Source organism: Aotus nancymaae, unplaced genomic scaffold (assembly GCF_030222135.1).
Source record: "Aotus nancymaae isolate 86718 unplaced genomic scaffold, 86718_ANA_hifiasm-v0.15.2.pri h1tg000004l, whole genome shotgun sequence".
NCBI classification, from domain to species: Eukaryota; Metazoa; Chordata; class Mammalia; order Primates; family Aotidae; genus Aotus; species Aotus nancymaae.
Genome location: NW_026988415.1, coordinates 18,857,381 through 18,876,687, shown reverse-complemented (window position 1 = coordinate 18,876,687; position 19,307 = coordinate 18,857,381). Strand labels below are relative to the sequence as shown.

Sequence of the window (19,307 nt, the reverse complement as noted above, 5' to 3'; positions counted from 1 at the left end):
TCTGATAGTTTGTGTGTGTTTCATATTCACTATTTCAACTTGTAATTCAGTATTGATATGCCAGTTTATATTTCTCCTAAGTCTTGAGCTTTGGGTTTTGTGTTCATTGACTATAAGTAATAACATTTTAAAATGGATATGTCGTTGCAGCATAGGCTTTCTCTGGATTTCCCAAAAGTCATTAATAGCCACTGTTAATAACAGCATCAATTAATTGTATATATTTTGTGATATCCCTCCTGAGTTGGCAAATTCTGACTTCCTTTAAAGTTTTCCTCTTTGAAAAAATATTATTCTTGCAGTTTAAACAGAAAGTGCATAATGAGAGAGCGGGAGACTCATCTTTATTGTCACCTTTTGATTAGCCATAAGTTTGTGGTTTCCTGTCTAGTTTGTAGTTCATCTGTTGCCAGTTTCCTAGGCCATTCCTGCATCTAGGCTACCAGTTTATTACTCAGAGAATGACATCAATTTTATCGTTAAACTATGTTACGTCGTTAAACTATGTTAGACTTAATTTAAAAGGTAATTTTCTTGGAAAAATCAAGTAGTACATCCTGAAGATGATCCACCATCCTGACTTGTGGATCATCTGTTTCACCTTGTTCTTTAGTCAGCATGGATGAATCACAAGATATTTTCTTTTCTGATAGCAAGCAATATAATCAGAAATATGCGTATTTAGTTATCATTTTACAATCCTAACCATTTGAGCTACTGCTGTCTTTATATTTATACCTCCTACAGTATAGTTCTGCAATTTGGAATAATCTCAAAGGAGGTATGAATGAGAATGTCTCCAGTTTAAAGGAGAACTTAAATAGGGTGAAATTTTGGCTCTAGGACCTCCTTGTTGATATTATTAAAGACATATCTGCAACTGTTAGGAAGTAGAGGTTGATTTAAAAAAAAAATCTCTGTTAGGTGAGTAATGATGTATAATTCTTTTTATAAATTGCTGGATTCAATTTACCAATATTTTCTTAAAGATTTTTGCATCTAAGTTCATGAGAGACATTGGTCTGTTGTTTTCCTTTTTCGTACTGTTTTCATCTGGTTTTGGTATTAGCGTAATACTACTTAAAATAAGTTGGGAAGCATTCCCTCTTCTGTTTTCTGGAAGGGACTATGTATGCTTGGTGCTAATTTTTTAAATGTTTTGTAGAATTCCCCAGTGAAATTATCTGGGCTTGAAAATTTCTTTTTTGGGAACATTTAAATTTGGAATGCAAATTCTTTAATGGTTGTCTTAGTTTGGGCTGCTATAACAAAGTACCATAGACTGGGTGACTTATAAACAACCAGAATTATTTCTTACGGTTCTGGAGGCAGGAAATCTGAGATCAGGGTGCCAGTATGGTCAGGTTCTGCTGAGGGCTCTTTTCTGGGTTGCAGACTGCTAAGACTTTTAATTGTATCCTCACAGAAAGAGAGTGAGGGAACTCTCTGGGATCCCGTTTATAAGGGCACTAATCCTGTTCATAAGGGCTTCACCCTCATGATGTAATCACCTCCTATTATCTTCATATTGGGGGTTAGGATTTTAAGATCTTGATTTGGGGATGATACAAACATTCAGTCCATTGCAATGGATATGAGTCTTATTCAGATTGAGCTGTTTTATCTAGTTGAGTTTTGGTAAAGCTTGTGGTTTTCAAGGAATTTGTCGATTTCTTCTAAGGTGTTAAATTTATGAGTATAAAGTTGTTTTACTATACTCTTATTGTCCTTTTAATGACTGCAAGAATTATAGTGCTAGTCCCTGTTTCATTTCTAATTTGCACCTTCTGTCTTTTTATCTTTGTGAGTCTTGCTAGAGGTTTATCAGTTTTGTTGATTTTTTTTTTTTAGAAAGCCAACTTTTTGTTTCATTGATTTTTCTCTATTTTCAATTTCATTGATTTGTACTTTTTATTATTTTCTTCCTTTTGCTTGCTTTGGGTTTATTTTGCTTATCTTTTTCTAGTTTCTTGAGGTAGGAACATAGATTATTGATTTGAAACTTCCCCTCTTTTTTTTAAATGTAAGCATTTCATGCTATAAATTTCCCTCAGCTCTGCTTTGGCTGCATCTCATAAATTTTAATAGGTTGAATTTTATTGTCATTCAAGTCTGTGAATTTAAAAAATATCCTTTGACAGTTGGTCTGACCAATAGATTGTTTAGAAATATGTTGTTTAATTTCTAAATGTTCGAGGATTTTTCTTATTGATTTCTGGTTTGATTCCATCATTGTCAGAGAACATATTGTCTATGATTTCAGTTCTTTTAAATTTGTTGAGGTTGGTTTTATGACCTAGAATGTTCAGTTTCTTGGTGAGTGTTTCATGAGTGCTTGAAAAAAATTCATATTCTGCTGTTGAGTAGAATGAGATGGGTAGTGCAAATGAGTAGGCTGTCTAGATATGTATAATCTGCAGATTCATGTTGAGTATAACTTTTTTATTCTTTTTTCTTTCTGCAGAATTGCCCCGGCTTTACTAAGACAAGCATCATATGGCACCATTAAAATTGGGATTTACCAAAGCTTGAAGCGCTTATTTGTAGAACGTTTAGAAGGTCTGTATACCCACCCTCTTTTTGAGGTGATACTCAAAGGGATTGTTGAAGTCATGCTTAGCGAGAATTCCCCTTGGTCATGAGGTGCCTGAGAAGGGAGGAGAGTCACTGCAAGGACAAAGTGAGCTTGTTCTAACTTGGAATAAATCTTTGCAGAGGTGATATATGAATAAGAGAGACCTGTTCTTCAAATTTGTCCCTTTTCGTATCAACAAAAAAGGCATCTGATTATCCCAAAAGAAACGTGGAACAATCTTGTCCAGAAGATTAATGCTATTTTCATCAATAAGAGGACTTCAACTGTAAGGCATTTTCTAGCTGGCAATTTTGATAAGCTTTTATTAGGTGGAATAATTTTAGGCTATTTTCTAAATTCTGATGTACCTGTCGCCACCTTATGCATATTCAGCATTATCATATGTCTCTTTGCTGCTGTAGCATTTTCCATCCTGATACTATACTAAATGGTTATTTTACCACAGGCCTGGGGCTGTTGGATGGTTGGGGACAGCTGGAAAGCCTTTCGGTTAGTAATGTGCTTTGGATCACTTTATTGTCCTAAAATCAGCTTTTTCTGAAGGCTTTTTTTGGGGATCGTGAAGGGTTCTCTTCCACTTCTTTCTAAAATATTTTTTTTCATAGCTTCTTCACTTGGGTTAATTCAGTTTCTGTTTGTGGGGTCTTCGTGGTGTGAAGGAACGGTGAAGATTGAATTTCACTATAGAACAATGTGCTCTGTGGTTTCTTTATTCTTTTTTCTCACTGAGGAGATTTAGTTCTAAATGATTGCTTTTTCATATTTGACTATGAAAGCCTGTAAATTAACAGAGGCTAGGAGAGATCTAAGGCCTATCAAAATTAATATTCAGATAAGCTTTTGTATTAGATATAAGATTTTCTCTTTTAATATTCAGTTCCTGAATGTTTAGAGTTGATGATTACCCAGAAAAAGACTTTAAAACATGTTCTTCAGATGTTTGAAAAAGTCGAAGGGGAAATACTACCTTCCGAGTTTGTGTGTGAGATATTGATAGTTATGTAGAAGAACAGGATGTGTTCCAGTGTCCTTTAGAAATAATGATTTTTTGGGAAATGATTTATATTTTACAATTTTTAATATATTTTAGCACTGTTTTGAGATCTAGAAATATTTGAGTTTCTTTATTTTCCTAAGCTTTATGGTTCATTTTTGAAGTCATCTCTCTAACCAAGTTTCCCTTCCTCTAGTAGGTCAGTACTGTGTTCTCAGAAACTGGTGCCCTAATATAAGCAGACCTTTCTTTTTCTTTTCCTTTTTACAGATGAAACTCTTTTAATTAATATGATCTGTGGAGTAGTGTCAGGAGTGATATCTTCCACTATAGCCAATCCTACTGATGTTCTAAAGGTAAGAGAGATACAGTGTGATTTGAAAAGAGCATAAGCTTTGAGTCAGATTTGGGTTCAGATTCCCACTCTGTCACTTGCCAGCTATGGAATCTTGGACAAATCAGTTAACGGCATTAAGCCTCAATTTCATCATTTGAAAAATGAAGATAATACACTGTTTATAACAGAGTTGTAAAGGCTTAGCGATTTTATATATATATATATATGTATAAACCGCCTATCATTGTACTCAGTGCAGTAGATGCTCAATAAATGGCAGTCAATTTATTATGATATGAATTAATCCACTGGTCTTCACACTGGGGTATGCAAGGCCTTATAGGTTTTTTACAGGGGCTGTGCAGTTTTATAGGAATCAATTTCCAGATCTCTTACATCCATTGCTCCATCCTAAAACTGGTCCGAGAATGAATCTGTGTTTATAATAGACCTTATTCAATTTTACAAAAGAAAGACATGTCCCCACCCATTCTAAATCTTGGTATGGTATGTTGAGCTGTGGTATAACCTGGGATGCCAAACAGACATAAATTGAAATATAGTTTTTGGAGAAGCCTACTTTAGTAACTAATTTGGGCACCTTAAGTCTGTAATGCCTCTGTCTTCCCCTGTTTGTTAAGGGTGAGATTTTGCATTAAAAATGAAACATTTTGGCCTGTATGGGGATATTCTGAATTCAGAACCAGAACAGTATAGGTCGGTGGTGCTGATTTGTTAAGAGTGTAATTGGATTTCTTTAAGATTTTATCAAATCACAGACTGAAACATTGATTTTAATGTCAATTGTCATCTTTATTTCATAAAATGGTAAATATTTTCTACTTATTTAAACTTATGATTAATTAAAAGCACTAAATATAGAATTAAAATATATGAGGGGAACCCAAGGTTTTAAAAAATTATTTTAAAATTATTTTAAGGGGATTGTGAGAAAAAAGTAAGAGGACACATGCCTTTTAAAATTTGACCACTAGTAAAACCACAAGTGGCTAGGTTAGTGAAGGAGAGATCTGTTTATTGCAATTCAGAGAGGGGTTTGAGAACTGAGAGAGAGAGACTTGAAAAACAACACACATGAAATAAACCACTGGTGGTTGATGGATAAAAATATGAGATAGTCTTTCTGGACTAATATGATGGTAATTTACAGAATTTTTATAGCATTTTAGATTTACAGAACAAGTTTTTTTTTCAACTTTTATTTTAGATTCAGGGAGTACATGTGCAGGTTTATTACATGGGTATATTGTATGATGTTGAGGTTTGGGATACAAATGATCCCATCACCCAGATAGTGAGCACAGCACCCAACAGTTTTCAACCCTTGTCCCACTCCCTCTTTCTCCCCTCTCTTATTCCCTGGTGTCTGTTGTTGACATCTTTGTCCATGAGTATGCAATGTTTAGCTCCCACTTATAAGTGAGAACATGCTATATTTGATTTTCTGTTCCTGCATTAATTCACTTAGGATAATGGCCTCCAGCTCAATCCATGTTGCTGCAAAGGACATGATTTTGTTCTCTTTTATGACTGCATAGTATTCCATGGTGTATATATACCACACTTTCTTTATCCAATCTGCTGTTGGTGGGCACCTAGGTTGATTCCATATCATTGCTATTGTGAATAGCGCTGTGATAAACATAGGAGTGTATGTGTCTTTTTGGTAGAATGATTTATTTTCTTTTGGATGTATACCCAGTAATGGGATTGCTGGGTTGAAGGGTCGTTCTGTTTTAAGTTTCTTGAGAAGTCTCCAAACTGCTTTCCAAAGTGGCTGAACTAATTTATATTCCCACCAACAGTGTCTAAGCATTCCCTTTTCTCTGCAGCCTCGCCAGCATCTGTTGTTTTTACTTTTAGATAATAGCCATTCTGACTGGTGTGAGATGGTATCTCATTGTGATTTTGATTTGCATTTCTCTGATGATTAGTAATACTGTGCATCTTTTCATGTTTGTTGGGTGTTTGTATGTCTTCTTTTAAGAAGTGCAGCAAACTGACACAAGAACAGAAAATCAAACACCGCATGTTCTCACTCATAGGTGGATGTTGAACAATGAGAGCACATGGACACAGGGAGGGGAACATCACACACTGGGGTCTATTGCGGGGAACTAGAGGAGGGACAGCAGGGGGTGGGGAGTTGGGGAGGAATAACATGGGGAGAAATGCCAGATATAGGTGATGGGGAGGAAGGCAGCAGACCACATTGCCATGTATGTACCTATGCAACAATCTTGCATGTTCTTCACATGTACCCCAAAACCTAAAATGCAATAATATATATATATACATATATATATAAAAGAAGTGTCCATGTCTTTTGCCCACTTTTTAATGGTGTTAATTGGTTTTTTCTTGTTGAATTAAATTCCTTATAGATGCTAGATGCCAGATTTTCATCAGATGCATAGTTTGTGAATATTTTCTCCTATTTTGTAAGTTGTCTGTTTACTCTGTTGGTAGTTTCTTTTGCTGTGAAGAAGCTTTTTAGTTTAATCAGGTCCTACTTGTCAATTTTTTGTTTTGTTGCAATTACTTTTGAGGACTTAGTCATAAATTCTTTCCCAAGGCCAATATCCAGAATGGTGTTTCCTAGGTTTTCTTTTAGGATTCTTAGGATTTTAGGTCTTACCTTTAAATCTTTAATCTGTCTTGAGTTAATTTTTGTATATGGTGAAAGGTAGGGGCCTAGTTTTATTCTTCTGCATATAGATAGTCCGCTATCCCAGCATCATTTATTGAATAGGGAGACCTTTCCCCACTGCTTATTTTTGTTCACTTAGAACAAGTATTTATGAAGAGAATTTAATTGAAGAGCGCCTTGTTCCTCTTATTCTCAGCAGACAACCCCACCTCCTATGGCCTGGCCTTACACCTCTCAATTTCGTGTCCTTTCTACCTTTCACGTGTAAATTTACATCTATACCCATCTTTACCTTGTTCTTACTGTAGTGGTTTTTCAGACCAGACCAGTATTACCTGGGAACTTGTTAGAAATGCAAATTATCAGGCCCCACCCCACACCTACTGAATCAGAAAGGGTAGGATGGGACCCAGCAGTCTGGTTTGACAAGACTTTCAAGTGATTTTGATACATGCTCAAGTTAAAAAGAAACACCCTGGTTTTACTCTGCTTTTATTCACTTCCATTTCATCAGGGACCTTTCTCTCTCATTTGTCCCTTTTCCTCTTATCTTCAGCATCTTCCTCTTTACTGGTTATCTGCTCTTAAATGATAAATATGGTCAAATCTCTCTATCCTAAAATATTTTCTTGATCCTCTGACCTCCTTAAAACACCATGCTATCTCTTTTCTTCCCTTTTCATCCAGATTTTACAGAAGAGTAATCTGTACATTCTGTTCCCTCTATAACCTTCTGTAATCACTTCTGCTACTTGATTGAAATTACTCTCCCCAGGGTCAGCAGTCATGTCCACATTATCCAATCCAGTGGACATTTTAGTCTCATCTTACTTAACCTATTTTGACTTAATTCCTTCTACTTGAAGTTCTTTTTCGGTTTTGTTACCACACTATTTAGATTCTTCTTCTAGGTTTCCTATTCCTTGGTTTCGTTTGTGGGCTTCCTTTTTATGCCATACCTTAAGTCTTTTTCTTCTCCCACCTGGGTTCCATCTTTAGCTCTTTTCTCCTCTTCAGTCTTTCCCTGGTGGCCGTTTTCATTCTTAGTACTTTAGTTCTCACTGTATCAGTTAGGTTGTAGGCTAAGCTACTGTCACAAAGAAACTCAAAAATATAAGGTCTCCATATACAAGTTTATTTCTCTCTCAGGTAACCATCTAGAGGACTGCAGTCAGTGCTGGCAAGGCAGCACTACTTCATGCAGTCATCCAGGATCCAGGTTTCTTCATTTTTGTTGCACTACCATCTCCTAGGGCAGGGATTGGCAAACTACTGTCTCTGGGCCAAATCTGGCCCACTCCCTGTTGTAAATAAAGTTTTATTGGAGCACAGCCAGCCCATTTATTTATTGCCTATGGTTGCTTTTGTGCTTCAGTGGCAGAGCTGAGTAGCCACAACAGAGGTAATAAGACCTGCAAAGCCTAATATATTTACTGCCTGGACCCTTACAGAAAACATTGGTTGACCCCTGTCCTCTGGTATTATTTTAATCTGTATAGTTGAAGTTGGACCACCATCAAACCTCCATTCCAGCCCGTGGGAAGAGAGTCGAGGGAAAGCAGTTTCCTTTTGATTTGTCAAAAATAAAATCAGGAAAAATTTTAAACTTTATTGTATGCAGTAAGAGAAAGTACAGATCTCAATCCAGGGTACTTTAAACCAGGTGGTAACAAGCTTATCTTATGGCAGTTTATAAAGCAGAAGGGCAGAAACATTTTGACCTTTTTTGTGATTGGCTGTTATAAATGATCTTTCTTTTAAAGGCAAACAGCTGTTTAAAGTGATTGTCTGTAGTTATTGGTTTCATTTCACTGAAGAATTCTGACAAAGATGTAAAGCTTATGTTTTGTGTTTATGATTAGAGATAGCAGTTATGAGGAAATCGGGATGACTTCAGTTTCGGTTACCTGATGATGGGTGGCTGGCCTTGGGGTATATCTCAATTGTTGCCCCTATTTTTGTTTTTAACAGTTTAAATCTTTAAATATGTAGTTTTTCATAAACAATTTCGAACATATGAGTGAGTAGAAAATAACATAGTGCAGTGAATGTCTTTGTACACCGAGGTAGCTAAGATTTTGCTACACTTGCTTTTTTTATTCCCTTTTTCTGAATTATTTTAAGGCACATTCCAGATATTGTCATTTCCCCCCACCATAAACTTCAATGTGTATCTCATAAAAGGAATATTTTCCTACATAACCATGGTGCCATTGTTACATTCCTATATAACCACGGTGCTATTGTTACGTTTAACAAAACTGACATTAATTCATTAGTAACATCTAATAATCTGTGTTTACATTTCCAGACTGTCTTAAATATTTTACAGTTGATTTGTTTAACTTGGGTCCCAAAGCCTATGCATTATATTTAGTAGTTATGTTTTTTAAGTCCCTTTTATTCTAGAGTGCCCCTCTCCTGTCCATGTACCTTTTATTTATTTGTTTATTTGCTTTTTGCCATTAACTTGTCAAATAAATGGGATCAGCTCTCCTTTAGAATTTCCAAGTTCTGGATTTGTCTTTTTGCTTCCTTGTGATGTCATTTAACTTGTTCCTCTTAATCTTCTATCTCTGTAAAAGGAAGGTTTCTGTAAAGGTCATACCTAGTCATGTGAGGAGGCACACATTGTTTGGCTGTCCCAATATAAGGATGTTAAGATTGATCAGTGAGTTCAGGCGTGACAGCCCAATATCTCCTTTGTAGTTTCCTGTCAATCCTTCATCTAATGGTTTCTTCCGTTGGTGACCATTATCTGAATCAATTACTTCATTTAAGGTCGCAAAATGGTGATTTTCTAATTCCATCATTCCATCCATGTTTCTTAGCTAGAATTCTTCTGCAAGGACAACTTTTTTTTTATTTTATTTTTTCCTTTTTTTCCCTTTTTCCTGAGATGGAAGGAAGCCAACAACTTTTTTTTTTTTTTTTTTTTTTTTCTTTTTGAGATGGAGTCTCACTCTGTCACCCAGGCTGAAATGCAATGGCATGATCTCAGCTCACTGCAACCTCCACATCCCAGATTTAAGCAATTCTCCTGCCTTAGCCTCCCTGGTAGCTGGGATTACAGGTGCACACTACCATGCCCAGCTAATTTTCGTATTTTTAGTAGAGTCGGGGTTTTGCCATGTTGGCCAGGCTAGTCTCGAACTACTGACCTCAGGTGATCTGCCCACCTTGGCCTCCCAAAGTGCTGGGATTACAGGTGTGAACCACTGTGACCTGCCAAGGACAACTTTTTCTCATTTAGTAGGGCTGTTTTGCTATTCTGAAATACAGGCAATTTTCTTCTAAGCAAGACACTAGGAAGTTTCAACCATTATTTCTGTTCATGTTCCATTCTGAAGGACTTAGTTCCATGGCTATATCTAGCTTCAAGAAAGGCTGGGAAATGGAGTCTCTAACTCAGGGACCATATTCTCACTAAAACTCTAGTTATTGAAGAAGAGGAGAGTAGATTTTGGGAGACAACTAATAATGTACCACGCTACCCAGACCTACTGGGTCATCTAAACTAGACACCTAGATAATCTTTGATTCTTCTGTATCTTTGCTTCCTTCTAGTATTGGATTCGGTATCAAGTTTGCCAATTTTGCCTCATCTCTATTTCTCAACTTTGTCCTTTCCCCACCATTCTTGTTGTAGGGCTTCATCTCAGTAGCCTCCTAACTTGTCCCTTCACTCTAGTGTGTACTCTACTCCCTCAACCCATCGCCAGACTGAAGCTAGAGGGATCTATCTAAATCCATATCTGATCTACTATGTATTGCTTCTTTGCGTTTGCTCATGTAACACTTTCTTCCTGGAATATCTCTCATTTTCCTGGTGAATTTGTCCTTCAAGACCAGGCTCATACACAGGGCCAGGACTAGGGCAAAACAAGTAAGACAGTCCACTTTGATGCAGAATGTGAGAAGGTACCACAAAACTCAGTAATCAATATAAACAACATTTGTATGTAGTATTTTTAAACTATCAAAATTAATGCAAAAAATTCATAATGAACTAAATACCAAAATTTCATATAACTCATCTCATTTACCTCACCCTAATCCTGGCCCTGTTGGGTCCTAGCTTTAGTTAAATTTAATATTTGATTCATCATGGCTTTTTGTGGATTAATTTTGGTTAAAAAATATCATATTGAGACATCATTTATCTTGATTACTGAGGTTTTCTTGTACTCCCTTACATTTCGTGCCTAAGAAAAGTACTTCACTTGCCTCATGCTGGTTCCAGTGTTGCTCAGGAATCACCTCCTTAAAGAAGTGTTCTACTTACCATAGTGTATTGGTAGTTTTGATTTGTCTTTGTGATAGTTTGTATCTTAATTTAATGGGTTTAGGTTTTTAAAATATTTCAAAACTCTTAATAGAACAGTTAACTTTCTGCATAAAAGCATGTTGCCGTTTCATGACTTACCAAAGACATTTGTTGAAACCTAGAATGGTAGCGTGGTGTTTCATAAAAATCAAGCCTACATTTGGGCCACTAGTATTTAGTGACTGATTACTAGGATTGTATGTGTGCAGAGTCTTTGGGAAATTTACCAAACCTTTTACGTGGCCATTTAATGCTATCTTTCCTTTCTTGCAGCTCTCAAAGGCCGCTTGGCAGAATATAATATCATGCTTTTATAAATAGAACTCAACTTAAGGTCTCATAAACATAAAATTAAATTTTAAAAACTTTTCCTTTTTGTAATTATGTAAGCAATGCATGTTTAATGTAGAAAAATATGGAAGGCAGAAAAAACACAGAAGAGAAAAATGCTTACTTGTGGCCTCATCACTCAGACATAAGCCACTGTCAGTATTTGGTTTTATATGTTCATCTTGTCTCTTTGCTGTGCTTATGGATATTTGTAACTTTACATGTTTTTAATAAAAATGATACAGTACTTTGCAATCTTTTCTTTCTGGTTAGCAATTAAGTTTCGATGTCTTTCAGTGTCAGCAAATACCATCCTACAACAAAATTTTATGGTTCCATTAAATAAATGTGTAACCAATCTATGTAGTTGTTGCTTTGGATATTGTTTCTCGTTTTTCACTAAATGAATCATTTTTTTACTCTTGCTGAGTACTTGTTGTATATTTTCCCCATATTTTCTTCTAGCTCCAGAAATAATAGACTTAGTGCGAGGAATGTGAGGCTGATGAAAATCATCTTTATAAAATACACTTTGACACAAAGTATATTCTTTTTCTACACAGTTTAACTAAGTATTTTCATCATAATAGCAGATATTTTTCTGGGATTCCCAAATACTGTTTTATAAATTTTAGATGAATTTAAAATAAATTCAGCATTTTGGTTCTCTGTGACAAAATAAAATGTTTACCTCTTTTCGTTTTAGATTCGAATGCAGGCTCAAGGCAGCTTGTTCCAAGGGAGCATGATTGGAAGCTTTATCGACATATACCAACAAGAAGGCACCAGAGGTCTGTGGAGGGTAAGTACTCTTTTCCTGGGATTATTCTACACTCCCAGTTCCTACAATTTGCAAAGAATACTTTTTTTATATAAAGCCATAAAATCGTGAATTATAATCCAAAAACTAAAATAAGAAACTCCTCATCTCCTTTGAAAGGCCCAAAACTTATCATTGGCCTTTTATTTCTGCATGATATTTGGGGATTGTGTAGGTGGGGAAAGTTATTACATTATTTGAGATGGCCGTTTTGATCTAGTTCACAGTGAATGTAGTTGTTCTGTACTAACACGACGATGTGTGTCTTTTTTTTTCTTTTTTTTTTTGAGACGGAGTCTTGCTCTGTTGCCAGGCTGGAGTGCAGTGGCATGATCTCGGCTCACTGCAACCTCTGTCTCCCAGGTTCAAGCGATTCCCCTGCCTCAGTCTCCTGAGTAGCTGGGACTATAGGTGCAAGCCACCATGCCCAGCTAGTTTTTTGTATTTTAGAAGAGACGGGGTTTCACCATGACCAGGATGGTCTTGATCTCCTGACCTCGTGATTTGCCCACCTCGGCCTCCCAAAGTGCTGGGATTACAGGTGTGAGCCACTGCGCCCGGCCCCGATGTGTGTCTTTATAATGCTTATGTTCAAAACCTGTTAACAGCTGAATGTGGTGGCACATGCCTGTCATCCCAGCACTTTGGGAGGCCAAGGCAGGTGGATCATTGAGGTCAGGAGTTCGAGACCAGCCTGGCCAACATGGTAAAACCCTATCTCTACTAAAAATACAAAAATTAGCTGGGTGTGGCGGCGTAAGCCTGTAGTCCCAGCTACTCAGGAGGCTGAGGCAGGAGAATTACTTGAACCCTGGAGGTAGAGTTTGCAGTATGCTGAGATCATGCCACTACATTCCAGTCTGGGTGACAGGGCGAGACTCCATCTCAAAAAAATAAAATGAAACTGTTATCTTAAACAATTTTTTAACCTAAAAAGTATAACATGTACTGTAAAATATTGAGAAAATATAGAAAAGTAAAAAGAAAAAAAAATCCAGTAGTCCCACTGCCTAGAGATAATCTCTGTTAAACATTTTGTCATGTTATCTTTCAGTCTTCTATCTATACTTTGCTTTTTGGTTGTCATTGTTGCTATAACTTTTTAATCCTTAAGTATTGTAATATTAATAAGATTATTAGTAGAATATGCAGAGAGAGTGGAATGGGAAATCTGTTAGTATACTTTTAAATAAAAATGAGAGCTTTGCTATTTTTCTTCCTTTATAACTTTTCATAGCATAAAAAATTTCAAGCATAAGGAAAAATGGAAAGAATAGAACTATGAAATACATATCCATGAGCTGGATTTGAAGACTGTTAAAATTTGGTCGTATTTGCTTTATCTGTTTACATGTATACATTCTCTCTCTCTCTCTGTTTTTCTCTTTCTCTCTCTCTCTCTCTCTTTAGCTAAGCTAAATGAAAGTAGGTTGCAGACATCATGGCACTCAACTAAATACTTCATTATGCATCTCCTTAGAATAAGGATATTCTACCCAATAACAATACCATTATCGAATCTAAGAAAGTGAACAAGTCCGTAATACCTAATATCTAGCCCATATTAAAATTTCCTGTTAATGTGACCAGGCTTATTTCCTTCCTTCCGTCCGTCCGTCCGTCCGTCCATCTGTCCGTCCGTCCGTCCATCCGTCTGTCCATCCTTTCTCTCTCTTTTCACTTTTTCTCCTCCCCTCCCTTCCCCTCCTTTTTGAGGCAGGGTTTTGCTTTGTTGCCTAGGTTGGTCTTGATCTTCTGGCTTCAGGTGATCCTCTGGCCTTAGCCTTCCAATGTGTTGAGCTTACGGATGTGAGCTACCATGCCTGGCCAGACTAGTTTTCTTATAAAATATTTCCTCATGGTGTTTAACTTGTTTATCTTTTGTATATCCTATAAACTGTAAGTAGGGTCCATTAGCTTGATTAGATTCATGTTAAACATTTTTGGTAAGGGTGCTTCATAGGTGAAGCTGTGTATTTGATACTGCATCACAGCAAGAGGCACATAATATTAGGTTGTCTCATGATTAACGGTGTCAAGTTTGATTCCTTGGTAAGATGATATCCACCAGATCTCGCCATTGTAAAAGAAAGTTTTTTTCCCTCCTTTGCAATTAGCAAGTAATCTGGAGGGTGATAATATTCTAGTAACATGCGTATATCCTAATATCTAATCACCTTTCATTTAACTAATGGTCTTTGCATCCATTAATGATCCTTGAGGTTTGCTTTTTGGTAACAGCAGGGTACACTTTCATGATATGTCTAATTTAAAGCCAGAAAAATAGAACTAACTAGAACTTTTTTACAAACTGATGACAAGGAACAAACACAGAGGAATAAATAGAATTGGAGATTTTTTCACAGGAGTATGGCTACTGTGTTTTTTATTGTAGTAAACAGTAGTCATAGAATTTACCATCTTAACCGTTTTTGATGGTTCAGTAGTGTTACGTATATTCACATTGTTGTACAACCGATCTCCATAACTCTTTAGGTTTTGTAAAACTGAAACTGTACTCATTAAACAACCCCCCATTTCTCCTTACCCTAGCCCCTGGCAACCCCCATTCTATTTTCTGGGTCTCTATGAATTTGACTAATACAGGTACCTCATGTAAGTGGAATCATACGATGTTTATGTTTTTGTGACTGGCTGAATTTACTTAGCATAATGTTCTCAAGGTTTATCCATGTGGTAGCATGTGTCAGAATTTCCTTTCTTTTTAAGGCTGAATAATATTCCATTGTATGTGTATACCACATTTTGTTTATCCATTCAACCATTGACATTTGAATGGCTTCTGCCTTTTGCCTATGGTGAATAATGCTACTGTGTAAATGGGTGTGCAAATATCTTTTTTAGACCCTGCTTTCAATTCTTTTGGTTATATAGCTAAAGTGGAATTGCTGGATTGTATGGTAAATCTATGTTTATTTTTTGAGAAACTGAATGTAACTGTTTTTATGATCCAGGCTATTTACATGATCTAGGCACCTAACATGAAGAGGCAAAGTACATTGTTTAATGTATTCTTCTGAGACAGACATGTTTTATTTGCATGTTTAAAATATAGGACTTATTTTTTCATTTCAATAAGAAAATATGTTTGCATTTTGCTTCAAACATGTGCTCATCTTAATCTGTTTTATTTTCCTGCTCTGATTGTAACATGGGTACTGAAATCATTTTACTTTCTTCCTAACTTCGTTGTAAGAAAAAATAGCACGAGTGCAATAACAAAGTATAACTGGCGCTTACCACAGAGTTGGAGAGAGAGTAGTGTGGTGGAGACTGTGGTACTGGAGAGCACAGTCCCCGTTGAAAGAGGATAGCTACTCCTTAGCTCCAACCCATTGCTGCCATGCGTTGATGGTGAGCCCAGTGTGGTCAGATTTTCTGACCTTTCAAGAGAAACTGGAAATCTGCATTTCTGTGTGAAATACCCTGATTTTTACACATTAACAGCCAATTTAGTCTTTTGGAAACACTGTGGGCCACTCAAAACATGTCTATAGCCTGATTTTGGTCTGTGGGCTCCAGTTTGGGGCTTTACTGTTCACCAAATCAGTCTTCTGTGAAGGGCACCCTCGTTATGATAAGCAAGTTGAAGAGCCAGCAAGGAAGGCACCCTTCAGCTAGCCAGCCATGTCAGTCAAGCATCTTGGCACAGCTATGTCGTTTCCACTTCATTATTTTTTTTTTTAAGTGAAAGCGAACTTATTAAGAAAGTAAAGGAATGAAGAATGGCTACTCCATAGACAGAGCAGCCCCACTTTATAAATTGAGTTTGGGAACTTAGAGATGATTGAAAACTTTTTAATATAGTAGTTATCCCAGAAAGCATATGTCCCCATGGTATGTTATTTTCAATTTTAAGTGACACCTAAACACAATTATAAAAGTAAAACATTCATTGTGAACATGTAAGAAGAAATAGGTATAAAAATGAAAATTAACATCTCTTACCCTAATACCAGAGGAAAAAAATATTTTGATGTATTTCATTATAATCCTTTCTAAGAATTTGGCATGTGTGTGTATACCTTTTCCCCTGAAGATGGAATAATACTATATATAATTTTATGCCTTGCTTTATTTAACATGATAGCATAAGCATTTTCGTGTGTCATTAATAGTCTTCAAAAATGTGACTTTTAATGCTCTAGCAACCCTGTGTTGTAATGTGGGTTGTGACAGGAGCATCATGCTAGTGAGTGAAACACTGGTAATGTTACCACAGCAGGACATGTAAGCGAAAGACCACTTTCCCTTGGCTTTTCCTCTTGCTTCTTCATACCTTTGCTGTCACTCTAGTGTTTGTCCTTTCTGCACATCTGAAAATTCTGTGAATTAAACTTGGAAGCTCTCTTCTCCCCACTGATTTTTGCTTCATGATTTTATTTATAACAGCTTTATTGGAATAATTCACATCTTATAATGATAATTCCCAATATTACTTTATTGGGATAATTCACATAAAATTCACTGTCTTTAAAGTACACAATTTGTTTTTAGTGTATTCATAGATTTGTGCAGCCATTACCACTGTCTAAGTTTAGAACATTTTCATTACCAGAAAGAAACCCTTACCCTTTACTCATCACTTCTCATTTCCCCTAGCCCTCCTAGCTGTAAACAACTCCTACTACTCTACTTTCTGTCTCTATAGATTTACCTGTTCTAGGTATTTCATGTAAATGGAATCAGGCAATATGTAGACTTTTGTGACTGACTTCTTCCATTTAACATACTGATTTTAAGGTTCATCTATGTTGCAGCATGTATCAGTATTTTATTCTTTTTTATGGCTGAGTATTAATTCCATTGTGTGGATACACCATACTGTGTTTATCCCTTCATCAATTAATGAACATTTGGGTTCTGTGTATATTTTGGCTATTATGAATAATGCCACTATGAACATTTCTGTGTACATTTTGGCGTGAACATATATTTTCAGTTCTCTTGGGTGTATACCTAGGTGTAGTATTGCTTGCTCATATGGTAATCTGTGTTTAACTTTTTGAGGAAATGCCAAATTGTTTTCCACGGTGGCTGCCCCATTTTAAATTCCCACTGACAGTGTATAAGGGTTTTAATTTCTTCACATCCTCACCAACAGTTACACTTTTACTTTTTTTTTCTTTGAGGCAGGATCTTGCCGTGTCACCTAAGGAGGAATGCAGTGCTGCGATCATGGCTCACTGCAGCCTCAACCTCCCAGGCTCAGATGATCCTCCCACCTCAGCATCTCAAGTAGCTGCCACTACAGGCACATGCCACGATGCCTGGCTAATTTAAAAAAATTTTTAAGAGATAGAGTCTTACTGTGTTTCCCAGGTTTGTCTAGAACTCCTGCTCAAGTGATCCTCCTGCCTCAGCCTCCAAAAGTGCTGGGATTACAGGCATGAGCCATGGCACCTGGCCTTCTTTTACTTAAAAGAAAAATCATTATAGCCATCCTAGTAGGTATGAAGTAGTACGTCCTTATGGTTTTGATTTGCATTTCCCTAGTGAGTAATGATGTTTAGCATCTTTTCACGTGCTTATTGGCCATTTGTGTATCTTTTTTGAAGGAAATATCTTCAGGTCTTTTGGCCATTTTAAAATTGGATTGTTTGCCTTTTTTGTTGTAAGAGTTCTTCATATATTCTGGACACTAGTCCCTTATCAGATACATGATTGGCAGATGGTTTTTTCCATTGTGTGTGTTGACTCTTCACCTTCTTGGTGGTGTCTTTTGAGTCACACAAGTTTTTAATTGTGATGAAGTCCAACTGATATTTTTTTTCTTTTGTCTCTTCTGCTTTGGGTGTCATATCAATTATTTTATTTTTAGCATAGCAAATGAATTGGAAATTTATAAATGTTCCATTATTAGTCATTGATTTGAAGAGTGACCTCTGTACCTCAGACTTGTATTTTTCTGTTGCTTTTCAACTCCTGACCTGTTTTGTTCACTCTAAGACATCATTCCCTTTGTATTTCCTTGGTGCCTAATGTCACTTGTGTTTCATAGGGTGTGGTTCCAACTGCTCAGCGTGCTGCCATCGTTGTGGGAGTAGAGCTGCCAGTCTATGATATTACTAAGAAGCACTTAATATTGTCAGGAATGATGGGAGACACCATTTTGACTCACTTTGTGTAAGTAGGATGGGATGTGCTCATTTCATTTCCAGCATTTTGAGCACAAAAAGCCTCTTTTACTGAAATCCTCAGGTGGAATTCAATAACTGGTCCGTATGGTCTAAATACCCTTGTCTTTCCTATTATCAGAACTTCAAGCCTTGTGAACACTTAATACTTCACAGAAATCCTAGGTGCTATGGGGACTTGGGTACTTGGGAACATTGTCTAATACAGCAGCCTATCAGAGGTCTATTTGATTTATATTTGGTCATATACAGCCTCTGTATCTAATAAGCACATGTATTATTTGCTTTGGTTAATTTTGTTTGAGAAAGCAAACTTTTCTCAATGGGAATCAGAAAAAAAGGGGTAAAATTTTATAAGGTCTGTGAAACTAAAGCACAGTTTTTTGGTTAAAGACTGTTGATAATCTCATTTTACATTTTCTTTTGTCTTGCAACCTTTGTGATATTTTGTTACTCAAATGCATTTGGCATATGATGCTGTGGTTTGAAAAATTAATGTAACTAATAGATGGTACATGACACTTTCTACTTAGGAATCTTGTTAGGTTTTAGAAGCTCTCCTTTCAAAAAGAGGCTGAGTTTCAGATTGAAAACTGAAGGAATGGCCGTTAAATGATGTCTCTTTAGAAAAATGTTCTTTCTCTTTAGATTCTAGTGAAAGGCCAAGTGCCAGGTTTTATCTGATGGGTCTGAGTTATTGTACAGTTTATGTTTGGCCTAATTTCTGTTTAAGTGGGCAGGGAGTGGAAGTGGGGCAATCTGCCTTCTTAAAGTTTTCCTTTTAGTTCCAGCTTTACGTGTGGTTTGGCTGGGGCTCTGGCCTCCAACCCGGTTGATGTGGTGCGAACTCGCATGATGAACCAGAGGGCAATCGTGGGACATGTGGATCTCTATAAAGGCACCATTGATGGTATTTTAAAGGTAAATACATTGTGGATTTGGGTTACAATTTGGTTTTCTTTGATGTCTTAGACCTTCCTTCAGTTCTTATTATTAGTTGCTACATACCATTTGGAAGGTGAAAGAATCATATTTTTTAGTAGCTTCTCAGTCATTCCCAGGTAGAAAAGCTGC

The 19,307-nt window shown here is 36.5% G+C and overlaps 1 protein-coding gene across 3 annotated transcripts in view; it reads left to right on the top strand.

Moving 5' to 3' along the window:
- The window catches only part of SLC25A14 (solute carrier family 25 member 14), a 39,543-nt gene that overhangs the window by 6,884 nt on the left and 13,352 nt on the right, over positions 1–19,307 (top strand). For all 3 annotated transcript variants that reach the window (XM_012458750.3, XM_012458748.3, XM_012458751.3), the window contains 5 exons: positions 2,465–2,559; positions 3,861–3,946; positions 11,962–12,057; positions 18,098–18,222; positions 19,019–19,154. In XM_012458750.3, the coding sequence (XP_012314173.1) occupies positions 2,465–2,559; positions 3,861–3,946; positions 11,962–12,057; positions 18,098–18,222; positions 19,019–19,154 (538 nt within the window). The remainder of the gene's footprint in view (positions 1–2,464; positions 2,560–3,860; positions 3,947–11,961; positions 12,058–18,097; positions 18,223–19,018; positions 19,155–19,307) is intronic.